General features: G+C 46.9%; 1 protein-coding gene across 1 annotated transcript; it reads left to right on the forward strand.

Annotated features, from left to right (window-relative positions):
* Positions 1–1778: 1778 nt before the first annotated feature.
* Positions 1779–11803, forward strand: CLDN11 (claudin 11). Its single transcript, XM_041467825.1, has 3 exons — positions 1779–2156; positions 4696–4860; positions 10696–11803. Exons 1-3 carry the CDS (start codon positions 1931–1933, stop codon positions 10926–10928), a joined length of 624 nt encoding a protein of 207 aa, XP_041323759.1. The 5' UTR covers positions 1779–1930; the 3' UTR covers positions 10929–11803.
* The last annotated feature ends 873 nt before the right edge of the window (positions 11804–12676 follow it).

Genomic DNA, 12676 nt, shown 5'->3' on the forward strand with positions numbered 1-12676 from the left:
CATGGAGTTAAGAAGCTTTTGTGGTTAAGGAAACCAAAAATGTAGGAGACTGAATTACAGAAGGATGTATGCACCAATGAATGCCTTCAGCATTTAAAAAATACTTATATTGTGCATTAGGATGTGCCTGCACTATCACAGTGTAAGATTATTCCAAACCTCAGCTTTGGGGTGAAATCTCTCATCTCCTTTTGAATTCAGGAGGTGTCCATGGTCTGTCCAGTGCAATTGCTCAGTCCAAGAAGTGGAACAACACCACTTTCACCCAAAAGATTGCAAGTTTATCTCCTGAATAATAAATAAGAAGGAATGGTTTTTAGGGGAAGATTAAATCCATCTCGAATTGAGCCCTAGACAACACAAATTGGTGTTTGGATGTCAGTGACAGCACACTCCACCTGAGGTGGGTGCAGTAGGAGGATAGGCCATGCAGGAAGGTGGAATCACATCAGGAAATTTCATGGAAGGCCAGCTGGCAGCTTGGCTTCACAGAAATACCATAAACCAGGTATAGAAAAACCCTAAGAAGTAAAGAACAATATAAAACAAATGCGAAAACAACTATGAAATTTATATTTATTAGAATTATCTTCTCTTGAAAAAGAGCTTTCAACTCTACTGGTCGTGCTCCAGTGTTCAGATGAGGCTTTGACAGAAAACTGTGACCTCATGTCCTTGAATTTTGGATCTAAGGAGCAGGTGACAAATTATAGTTAGGATGCTCTTTTTCTTCTTAGTTGTTAAAGAACGGCAAAAAATACCCTTGGATGAGGAGCAGGATATATTGAATTCCTAGCACTTTAAACTCGGAGTGGCGTTTCCAGTGTTTCTTTCTCACTGACAGCTCTAGGAGTGAATGAAATTCATTGTTGTGTCACTTGTCCCTGCTCCTGCCCGTGCACCGCAGGCAGCTCTCCACTAGTGGTCTCTCCAGGCATGCGGCATTGCCTGCTCCAAACCTTCTCTTCCCAAAACCGGCAGCGCTGGAGGAGAGCACACAGCAATGAAATATCCTCAGGGGTGTGCTGGCACACGAGAACACGCATATGTGCCGTGAAAATACAGAGCGAAGCTCGGAAAATGTCCTGCCTGCCTGTTTCTCCTGGTGCAGAACGGGAAGATGTGAAGTTTCTCCACCTCTGGCGTTTTGAAGTGGGCTGCTCCTGTTTTATCAAATGTACTAAAATTTGTATAGCAAATTTACTCGGACTAAAAGTCTGAGTTAAAAGCTGCTCGTTTCAATTTGAGGATTCAAAAGTGCGACTACGGTGCTGTTAAACACGTATTTAATACTCAGTGAGTGTTAGTTAATAGCTCTGAAAGCCCAGGCACAGCAGAGAAAGCAGTAGTGGGTCTTTTATATTTTTACAATTACTGGAAACATCAGGAAAGACCCAAGACTGATTTTGGCCCTTTACAGCAGCTGTGCTGATGCTTTGATGAGGTGATCAATTCCACCTCTTGAGTCACTCTGTCCACCACATTTCTCCCTTACCTTTCCATGAAGATGCACCAGCGCGACTATTAAAGTTCAGCCGGCAAGCACTGCCTTAATCTTTGTCCCTCCCTAATAAACAGTCGGGCTGTTTGTTTGCATTTGAGTAAACCCACCAACCCCCCCTGTTTGTTTTGCAAAGGAGATGGTGCATCTCCTCCTCTGCACTCCCTCCTTCCCCTCGGGCGCTGCGGATGCTCCGGCAGAAGTTGGGGCTCCCCGCTCGCTCCTCCCCTGCGCTGTGGGGCTGGAGGCAGCTCTGACCCCTCCCAGGGAGGGAGCTGGGCAGAGGCAGCCCAGTGTTTGAGCAGAGCCTGACCAGGGACCTGCTCCTGCCCATCCCCATCCTCCCGCTCCAGCAGCCGGGACTCGCCGGGCGGCTCCGCTGACCCCGAGGGCACTGTCCTGTCCAGCTGTCCCCACCCAAGGACGGAGATGGTGGCCACCTGCCTGCACCTGGCCGGATTTGTCTGCAGCTTTGTCGGGTGGATCGGGGTGGTTGTGGCCACGGCCACCAACGACTGGGTGGTGACTTGCGGCTACACCATCACCACCTGCAGGAAAATGGATGAGCTGGGATCCAAGGGGCTGTGGGCAGACTGCGTCATGGCAACAGGTCTCTATCACTGCAAGCCCCTCGTGGACATCCTGATACTGCCAGGTGAGTGTGTCCCATCCTCTCCTTCCCACCCCGAGTGAGGGATGAAGCCTTGCCCAGAGCAAGGTGCTGCTGCCGCAGGAGGTGATGGTGAAGCTCCTCCAGCTTCATCAGCACAGGACATGGTCCATTAAATGCACTAAAGAAGGTGAATGATAGCTCTTAACATGATTCTCATTGATTTACACCTGGTTTTAATCGTACCCAGGTTTTCTGTGGCTGCTAAAATTCTGTTAATGTTTAATCATTGCTCTCAGTAAAATCTCACTGCTCCTCTCACATCTTGTGTCTGGATTGCCCTGCAAAACACACAGAGCACACTGAGGTGTAATAGAGCATTTCAAGGGGAGGGTGAACTATTACAAATGTTAATGTTTGATTCCTTAAAGTGATTTGGAGCGTAATGAATCTTTCAGCATCTATTATTAATACTGCTATGGCTTTTAATCTTTCAGAAGATCATCATTAGTCTTGATGGTCTTGTGCTTCCCACAGGTTCTGAGGCAAGACAGAACTTTTACACAGCAAACTGATGTAACTACATTTAACTTGATATTTTTTAATGATATAGTAACTTTCGTCTAGTTTACTGAAAAGCAAAAATTAAGCAAGGTGTTTAGTCAGCGTTAATACATCTTTTGGGCTAATTAAACCTGCCAAAGTCTTGTGAGGTCTGGTCCCTGTAAGTTTGGTTTGTGATCTTGCCAGTTTCAACCACTGTTAACTCTGCAGCACTTCATTCTGCTGTGTTTTAGATTGCAACTCCTCTACCGTGTCGAAGGTGCCTCTCTCAAAGCTGACAGGGCAGAAATTCCTTGTCATTTGCTTTCACGTTTCCTTATTTGCTGCTTTAAATTGTTGTGAAGATAATTTTACAAGAGGTGAAAAAGATAATTCCTGAATGTCTCTCTGTTACAGAGCTTGGTCTGTGGCACACAGCACTTAGGAATGTTGAGTCTCTCATTCTCCCTTTCTCTGTGTGTGCTTACTTTTATTTTAGTAAGTTTGCCTCCCTTACTGCTGCTGTTGTTAAATCTGATCCAGCAGAGAAGGCAGAGGAAGGTTTTGCCCCAAAGAAACATTAGTGAATGCAACTTATTGTGAATGGGTCTTGCAGTAGCAGAGAGCAAAGCTTCCCTCAAGCAGAAGCAAATCACAAACCAAGATGTTTCTGCTTGTAGCCTGTTTGATACCCACAGCTTGGCATGAGGGAAATTTATCCTGGCGTGCCCAGTATCTAAAATATATTTAGAGCCTTTCTTTGTCTGAGTCAAGTATTTAAAATGAATTGTTTGTATTCTCATTTACTTGGGATTGGTTGCACAGAATCCACACTGCTTTTATGCTCTGAGCTCCTCAGGTAATAATTTTCTTTAAAGTTTCCTCTTGAAAAAAAATCAAGGAAATAGTCAATACACACAGAGTCTGCATTTCCTGAGACAGTAAAATTCTCATTCCTGGTGTTGTACCTGTGTGTCAGTGGGATATACTCAAGGCCCCTCTTTGCTGGTGTTGGTTGAAGCATCTTGGAATTCCATGTCTGCATCTGACAGCTCCTTTTTGTTAATAAGAGGGGACAGAGAGCCAGCACACTCACTGTGCTGAGACTGTCCTGAAAGCTGGGGGAGGACACTAGGCACTGGAGCAAATCTGACATTTGTCCTTTTCCTTTTGCATGCTAATAATGACCTGGTATAATTTACTTACATGCAATTTTTGTATAGTATATATACATCACATATAAATTATATATTTTAAAATTTAGATATACATATAGTATATAAATATTTTTAAAATCATATATTGTGATACATAGACCCTCCCAGAGTGGCAGAAATGTGATGGTCCTGCCCAGCACCCCCACAGCCTCTGGTCCTTGTTTTTTCCTGTTGCCTTGTGCACAGGGACACGAAGAGAGGAATGGGAGCTCCTGGGGTTCAGTGCTGAGGTGTGGCTGTGGGTGAGGAGTATCCCTCCTCCTCCTCCTCCTCCTCCTCCTCCTCCTCCTCCTCCCAGGTCAACAGTGCTCATTGCCTAGGGGCAGCTGCTGGCAGCATCCCATGGACCTGCAGTGCCAGCAGTGGATCTACAACTATTCAGCCCTCTGAATGATAGGAGAGTCTTTGAGGTTTTACATTACTGTTATTTAATTTTGAAGATTTAAAAGTCTTGGTTTTTAATCAAGCTCTTGCTACGAAAAAATATAGGGAAACTCCTTCCTAGAGAAAATTTCTCCTACTTTCCCTTCCCGTATTTTCCAGCTCCATGATTTCTCAGTGTCTCTGGGAAGAGCTTGTGTTTTCCGGGCAGTGCTGTTTGTTTGTTGGGAATCTGTGAGCCTGCACATCCCGTGTCCACGCACTCCCCACTGCCCCGCAGCCTCACTGCCCCGTGCCTGGTGCAGATTTAATGTTTACACAAGAATGAACCCATTTCCCGTACTCCGTGCATATCTTGGGCTCTAACCAAACAGGAGCTGTAGCCCAAAGCCTCCTTTTCTTGTGCCAAATAACAAAACCCTCCTCTTCTGCCTTGCCCACAGGGTACGTCCAAGCATGTCGAGCGCTGATGATCGCCGCCTCCGTCCTGGGACTTCCTGCCATCTTCCTGCTGATCACGGTCCTGCCCTGCATCCGCATGGGCCACGAGCCCGGGGCAGCCAAGTACCGGCGCTCCCAGCTGGGAGGGATCCTCATCATCCTCCTGGGTAAGGCACCTGCCCCAGCTGGGGGGCTGCAGCCCATCCCTGCTCCCAGACCCTGCAGCCTGCTGGAGCGTGTTCTCCTGGAAGGGTTTGTGCAGGGCTGGCCCTGGAGCTCTCCAGCATTTGTGGGTGGACAAAAGGCAGGGACAGGAGTGGGAGGACAAGGAGAGGAGGCAGGGATGAAGCAGGGTTAGAGGGAGGGCTGTGAATCCCTCCGTCTTTGCCTTGTGGGGTCGTCAGTCACAGCTTTTCTTGGAAGGCCATCGCACACGGGCAGTGCCTGCAGGCACGGATCGTGCTGGTTCGCTGTGGAGGTGATTTTTGGGAAAGGGTCTAAACTTCCAAGCTACTTATAGGGAAGGCAGAGCCTCCAAATTTTCTCTGGACATGCAGGGCAAGTAAGCTGAGGCATGTGGGAAGGGAAGCCCTTACTGAATGGGGCTGGTCCTGCGGCATCCACAGGGAAAGGAGCATGGAGGTGGCACGGACATGGGAAGAGGGATGGCACTGGCACGGGGAGAGGACTGGCATGCCCTCAGTGCCTCCCAACCTCCTCTGGCCAGCCTCGCCCTCGGCCTCCAAGCTCCCCTGGGAATTTCTTCCCGTCCTGGGTGCTTGTGGAGGAGATTGTTTTGAGCAGCACAGACTGTGGAGCTCATTGTCCCCCATGCCACACCTGCATGTTCTTGAGGCCTCGTCATCTCAGCAACAGTCTGCGGGGCCTTGTTTTCACCCGTCTGTGGCAGAGGAGGAGGGGAGAGGCAAAGTGACCTCTTTGTGTGGCTCTGCTGCTCGCTGGCAGCCAGCACTGACATCATGCCCGTCTTCTTTCTTCTTCTTCTTCTTCTTTTTTTTTTTTCAAGTGGGCACTGAATATTGCTGCACGCTCAGAAGGGCTGTCCTCTGGATGCTCCTCGTAGTCAGTCCTCCTCCATCACCTTGTGGTTAGCACAAGTCCATACATGCCAAATCTGAGGGATTGGGTCCAAGGGGCCCTATAGGTGCCTGTGGAGTTTAAGAGCACAGCTGGAAGTCTTAATATCAGCTTTATAGGGCTGGTCTAGGATATCCCAATCATGAAGAGCCATGTTGGAGTGTGATCTTCACCCCAGCTCTGGAACCCTGAGTCATGCATTTGGGCTTGGAGAAGTGAAAGAAAAGATGGAGGTTTTCTGCATGTGAATGAAATTTTAGTGCCAGAGTAGTCTGCTCTGGTGGATTTGCCCTGTCCAGCAGAGCTGCACTTTGCCACAAAAGCCACGAGATTTTGGTTCCAGTCAAGGAGAACTATACTTCAGGTCAGCCTCCTTGCACGGCTGCAGATGTGGAGGCAGGAGGATTGTCCCTAAAATTCCCAAAGGGCAAGAGGATGACAGGACCAAATCAGAGATGACAAACTGCAGTGACAGTGTTGGGTTCCAGTGTGTTAGAACAAGTGAAATGCTTTATGCTGCAGTGTCCCACCAGGGTTTGGTGTCTGGTGTGCCACGATCCCACCCCAGTCACGCTGCAGTGGGACACCAGGGAATGTGAGGGAATGATGGAGAGTTGTGGTGCTCCATAAACCAGGTTCCCCTCTGCCTCAGAACATGGCTTTCCAACGAGGCAGACCCTGTGAGGAAAGGAAGTGTGAGAGATCACATCTCTCACATTTGTGTCACAGAGACATTGGCAGACAAATTATCTTTGGGTCAGATTTGGACCACATCTTATTGATTGTCACTGCTGTGAGCTCTGAAGCACCTACAGGTGAATGATTTACTGGTGTTCCTGATGCCCTGAATGATCTGGGCTGGGATCAGCAGCCTGGTCACAATGTTTTAGTCACAGTTACAATAATGCTCTTTTTGTCAGATCACAAATGAAGAATAAATAAGCTTCTTTTGCTCTTAGGTTGCTTTAAAAAAAAAAAAAAAGAGGAAGCGAACCCACATTTATATTTACAAAGCCCATTTTTTCCCAGGCTCATCAGCAAGGCAGTCCCTTTGGAAGAAGAATAATGTACAGAGTTTAGGACTTTGACATTATTTAAGCTGATTAATGATCTGTTAGCTGCAAGATGAGGTGTCACCATTCCAGAGCATTTAACAAGCATGGATCAGGCTCTGAGTTAAAATCCATTATATTCTAGAAGTAACATGCCCTGGACTGTTTTTATTCACCCTTCAGCCACTGAACTCTCACTTATGGTTTCCACAACCTCACAGGCTCCAGAATTTTCCTCTTAGGGGAGAGCAACACCCAGAGCTCTGGTTAAAAGAAAATGACCCCTAAAACACTCCCCAATGCAGCAGAAACAAGGAGTGGGGATGCAAACAGGGGAGCTGGCCCCAAAGCAAACTTCACTTGCTGCTCAGGGAAGGGATGGCAGTTTGTCACTGAGATTTGGTATAAGGGAAAACAGGGACTGAAACACAGCTTGGAGCCAAAAAAGAGAGAAAAAAAAACAAAACCAAAAATATAAAAATCTGAAAAGTTGCCAGGAAAACAATGGGCTCAGATATTCCATTGATTTTTCTGTCCAGTGATAATCACAGGCTGCCAGAGTGCAACCTGTGTGCACGCCCTGCTATTCTGCTGCTGATGTGTTTATGGCTCTGTTTGATCCTATCTGAGAGAATTGATTTATGGCTGAAAACAACCGTCAGCAGAGGCTTGCTCTGAGCTGGTGTGAAAACATTTCACATGTCGGTGTTGATGGAAAAACCCTGGCCCAGCTTGTTGTTGACACTGATTTGGAGGACCCCTTGCTGGTAACCAAGGGGGCATTTTCCCAATGGAGGAGAAGGACTCAGACACTGGAAAATAGATTAAATATACGTTAGTGGGAATTGCTGCTACAAAATAAGCCATTGTGTACTAAATAAAGGATCTTAATGAGTTTTTCTGAAGACTGCATGAGGTTTACTTGTAAAACCATAGATATCAAGATAAAAAGATTGCCTTGAACACAAAAAAAAAAAAATGGTATCTATTTTTTTCAGCTAAATGCTTTGAAAGAGAAATCCATGTGACTTTGAGTCAGCAATTTGGAATAGTTAAATTTAGATGTGAAAGAAAAGTATTCTTTCTTCTGCAAAAAGCCTTTAACTTACTGTTAAGGAATTTGGCAGGGACTCACTGTCCCCTGAGTTAGAACAATCCTGTTCCCTCTCTCCCAGCTCCCCAAGCACTTTCTGTGCTTCTTGTCTCTGTGCACGTCCTTCTGACTCCAACACATCTCTAATGCTGAGTATTGAGGGTTTCAGCTCAGCAGACTGAGCTACTGCAAATCCACAGTGAAAAAAGTCTTGGAAACACTGAGAGCTGGGATGTATCCCTGTGGATTCACAGCAATCTGATGGAGCAAGGACATTCATGCCATGCAGTGCTGAGAGGATTTTTTAGGTAGAGGCAGTGGCTTTTACTAGATTGCCTACTCCAGCTGTAAAAAGCAGGCAGGATTTCCACATGTGTGCCCCAAAACAGGCCTGTTTTCCCAGCTAAATTGGTTGCTCTAATAGGAAATATTCCTTCTCTTTGCAGACCTTCTTTTATTTTCCTGCTGGACTATATTGGCTACACAGCTCTACTGTCTGAAGATTTCTTGTTTAGAGAGAGGCAAAGGGTGTCCCAACATTAGCACAAGAGAAGGGATAACAACTTCTATCTACACTTCTTTTCCACATGGGCAGCCATTTTAGGACTTGAAACTTGCCCTAAAACTCCTTTTCCATCTCTTTGGGTTTCCTGTCAAATCATATTTTTTTTTTTTCAACCTTTCTCTTTGGTACAACCAGAATAAAATCTGAGCCCGCAGAGAGACATTGCAATTGCTGACTGTCCTTTTCCCATCTCCTGGGAGGATTTACAGCCCAGCCTAATCTATGCAGAGAGATGCAGCCCAGTCCTGTTCCAGGGCATTCCTCTTGCTCAGCAGCGGGGTCACTGGTGGCTGACAGCAGCTGGCAGCCTCCGAGGACAGAGAGGTCAAGTGAACCCGTGCAAAGCCCTTGGCTTGTGTTTCACAGCTTTCTGGTATCGTCAGCATTAAAATAAGGTGGTTTTACATGTAGTGGAGCCACATGCACAAGAGATGCCATTGTGTGAGCATCCCTGAGAGCTCTTCTCACCCCAGTGCAAGTGTTTTCTTCGGTCCTGTCTTGTGGGGGAGGGTCTGGAGAGATAAGGCTCTTATAGTCTATAGACAAATATATATATATATTTACTGCTGACAGAGAAAGAAAAGATGATTGTGTTTTTTCGGACAACAAAGCAGCTTTGTTCCCAGAGCCCATTAGAATGCTTTGTGGATTCCCAACTGATACATTTTTGTTTTAAAGCGTTGGAGGTTCATGAGCTGTTTGCAGGACCACTCCACACGCAGGAGAAATGCTCTTGTCCCCTCCCTGCCTTCTCCAAAATTCCTTCCAAAGCTGCGGGGCCCTTCCTTTGAGGAGGCCCAAAATTATTTCTGGCTTTATAAGCATCCTTCAAATGTTCTTCTCTTTTCCATAAGAAAATATTTTCTCTCACAATAACTGCAGCTTTGGGGATGGGTTTTTTGCTGTACCGGCCAGGAGCTACGGTTTGTTCTCTGCTTTAACTAAACAATTTTATTTTTACTCTCACCCCTTTCTTTTTCCCTCTTGCAACCTTAACTTTCTGACACTGCCTCCAGATACCTTTTAACACGGTTGGTGGAAATCTGTAACGCTGCCATGGTCCTGTTATTGTTTTGCTCTGATTCTCTGATAGGCACAAGGATGGAGTCCTGCACAGCTTGTCCCGGAGGCAAGTAAATATTGACAGATTAATTCTTCTCAGATGTACAGGCCATCAAGGAGTATTGTTTTAGGACCTGCTCCTGGGAGGTGATTAACACCATCAACTCCCGTTGCCCTCGGTGCATGTGGGGACTCTGTGGGGACTGTCTCCCTCACATGTCACCTCACAGCACCACTGCAGCTGCCTTCTGGCTTTTTGTGGAAAAACCCCCTATGGGATATCAAGTAAAAGGTGAAACCTGCAGTCATTTTTTGACCCACTGTAGTGCCTAGGTAGGATCCCATTTTCTGCAGAGTCTTCAGGTCCCATTTTTATTAAATTCAGTAAATGTCTGGAGAGTCTTGCTGGGTTTGTCCCCATTGCTTGATAGAAATTTTCCACAGGGAACTAGAATCTGTTTTCCAGAGCTGCGAGACATTTCCTTTTCCATTGAAAAAACCCCAGCAATGCCTAACTGCTGCTTATTTTGTCCCTGCTCATTTTCTGCTCGTATTTCATAAACCCTACTCTGCCTTAGGGTGCTGGGAGATTTTGGTGATGTTTATGTGACCACTCAGTAGAGTCACTGCAATGATGAGGAGGGACATAGGCTGAGGACACAGCATGTGAGTCCATGTGGAAATAGGGATTTAAACCAGTTCACACGGGTCCACAGATTTTATTCTCTCACTGATCCATATAGTTTCCACGGCCTCTGCATATCTAATCTATTCCTAATTCTGCAGTTCTCCAGAACATCAGTTTCAGGGATGACTCTCATTTTTCCCTCTTAAAGATATTTCGAGGGAACAAATCTGTTTCCCTTCTAATAAATATATCACATTGTGTCAGGCAGCAGTTGTTTTTCCTTCGTATTGGTGCCTGAGAGAGATGGCTGTCCTCTCTCCTCCTGAGGTTTCCATGTTGCCTCCTGCTTGGAGATCTCCTGGACCTCGCCCTGATGCCGCCGCTTCTGGGTCCCACCGTGGGACTGGAAGGGAGTAGGGATGAGTTTCCTCTCTGTCCCCAGACACTCTGCTGCCACTCCCTCCTGTTCAGAGCCCTAACTCAGTCCTTCCCCCCTGTCCCCAGCCATGTGCGGCGTCGTGGCCACCATCTGGTTCCCGGTGTGCGCCCACCGCGAGACCACCATCATGAGCTTCGGCTACTCGCTGTACACGGGCTGGATCGGCTCTGCCCTCTGCCTCTTCGGCGGCTGCGTCATCGTCTGCTGCTCGGGAGACGCGCAGACCTTCGGCGAGAACCGCTTCTACTACGGCTCGGGATCCAGCTCGCCCACCCACGCCAAGAGCGCTCACGTGTAGGCGCCCCGGCGACGTCCCACGGCTGCCGTCGGATGCTTTGGCTGGTGGGTTCGTGTGCCCTGGGTTTGCTCCTGCTGACACGCGCGGCTGGCAGGCTCCCAGGGGGAGATTTAGAAAAGCAGCACAAATGTCTGGTAGTTTGAAGCGTTATTCTCCCCGTCTCTTCCCCCCTTTCTCTAGAAAGACAGCTCCAGCCAGCCCTACCTCTTGGTCCTCACCGTTTTGTCCCGAGCACCTGCCCTCTCTTCTTGCAGCCAGGATGGTTTGGGGATGTGGTGTGGGGTTTAGGGACTTTAGTTTATCTTCTAGCTCCCCTGATAATAGGAGAGTTTAAAGCAATAAAGCAGAAATGAGAGAGACACTTTCCCATTGTTAGGAGGACTCGGCTTCTCCCCCATCCTCACTGTTTGATTTCTCCCACTCAAGGTCTCGGGTCTGGCACGGCTGTGGGGAGAGGATAGGGAGAAAGGCTGTCCTCTCCCACCGGGCAAATGTTTCTCTTTTGGAACAAGAGGAGGGGATTTTTCTGCCTTTCTCTGTAAATACTTTTGTATGAGTCTGATCATTTTAGTAACAGTGTTTCCCCCACCCCCACAGTCATCAGTATGAAGGAAACAGAACCCAAAGGTCCTAATGACATGGTAGATAACAGTGCCTTTTTAAATAGTTATAAATGACTTTGGGGGCTTTAATCCCTGCCCTCTGGTTCAGTTTCTTTTTTTTTTCTTTTTTTCTTTTGTACAGATCAGTTACTAAAAAATGTATTTTTACATTTTTTTAAACTCCTTTCTTTCTTCCTCTAAGTTTGTGTTCCATCTTGCCTCGTTAAAGCAGCACATTTTAACATGCAGTATAATGTACCTGTTACAATACAATTCTGGTGAGTACTGATGATGCCTTTGTACTTTCAGTGAAATACTGTACAATAAATAACAGAGTACCTGCAACCCCTGACTACTTTTTATTTCCTTCCTTCCTGTGTGTTTCCATAGCCAGTTTTTCCATGACAGGGATTGCCAATGATTTTGAAGATTTTCTTTTTTTATAGCAGTTCAGGATGAAAAACTGCTCTGCTGTGGCATTAAATGAAGAATATTTAAAATATGAGTAATCTGCCTGCATGGGACTGTCTGTTATTTTATCCTTTGGTTCTTTCACTTCTCCCAGTAGCAGCTTGTACCAGTTGTACCCACTAGTGGGTTTCTTTATATTAGGAAGAATTAGAAAGCCCCTGAAGTGGTGGAGATGACCTTGAGCACTGTGAAGTTGAGACCTCATGTTGCTGAGAGTGCTCTCAACTGAAGTAGGGGTCTGATCTGGAGTCACTGCTCTGATCAAAACTGTGCAAGATCAAGATCTAGCTCTGTCCTTACCAAGGGCTGTAGTTTAATTACACTGGTACAAAATCCCATCTGTTCTCAGAGATGTTAACTCAGTTCAAACAATTTGTGTAGGCCAAGAGAAGGAAAAGAGGAATAGCTGCTGCTCAGACATGGGCAAGAGGAGAGCCCCAGTGGAGGGGCAGCAGGAGGAGAAAGGTCTGAGCAACCAAGTTTCTTGGGATGATGAAAAATGGGAAAACAGGGCTGTCAGTAAAGCCTCGTGCATTCTGGACTGCCCTCGCTCTGCTTCAGCTGGAGAAACCAAACTGAGTGATGCAGCCACGGGCAAGGATGCTGCAGCTCCCACCTCCCCTCCTCCACGCGGGGAGCCGCAGCCTTTAAAAGGATCCAGAGGGAGGCTGGCTG

The sequence above is a fragment of the Pyrgilauda ruficollis genome, unplaced genomic scaffold (assembly GCF_017590135.1).
Source record: "Pyrgilauda ruficollis isolate IOZ18807 unplaced genomic scaffold, ASM1759013v1 scaffold21, whole genome shotgun sequence".
NCBI classification, from domain to species: Eukaryota; Metazoa; Chordata; class Aves; order Passeriformes; family Passeridae; genus Pyrgilauda; species Pyrgilauda ruficollis.

Coding starts and splice junctions, on each gene's coding strand:
- CLDN11 (XM_041467825.1), top strand. CDS start 1,931: ATGGTGGCCACCTGCCTGCACCTGGCCGGATTTGTCTGCAGCTTTGTC. Junction 2,157..4,695: donor GGACATCCTGATACTGCCAG/GTGAGTGTGTCC, acceptor CCTTGCCCACAG/GGTACGTCCAAGCATGTCGA. Junction 4,861..10,695: donor GATCCTCATCATCCTCCTGG/GTAAGGCACCTG, acceptor CCCTGTCCCCAG/CCATGTGCGGCGTCGTGGCC.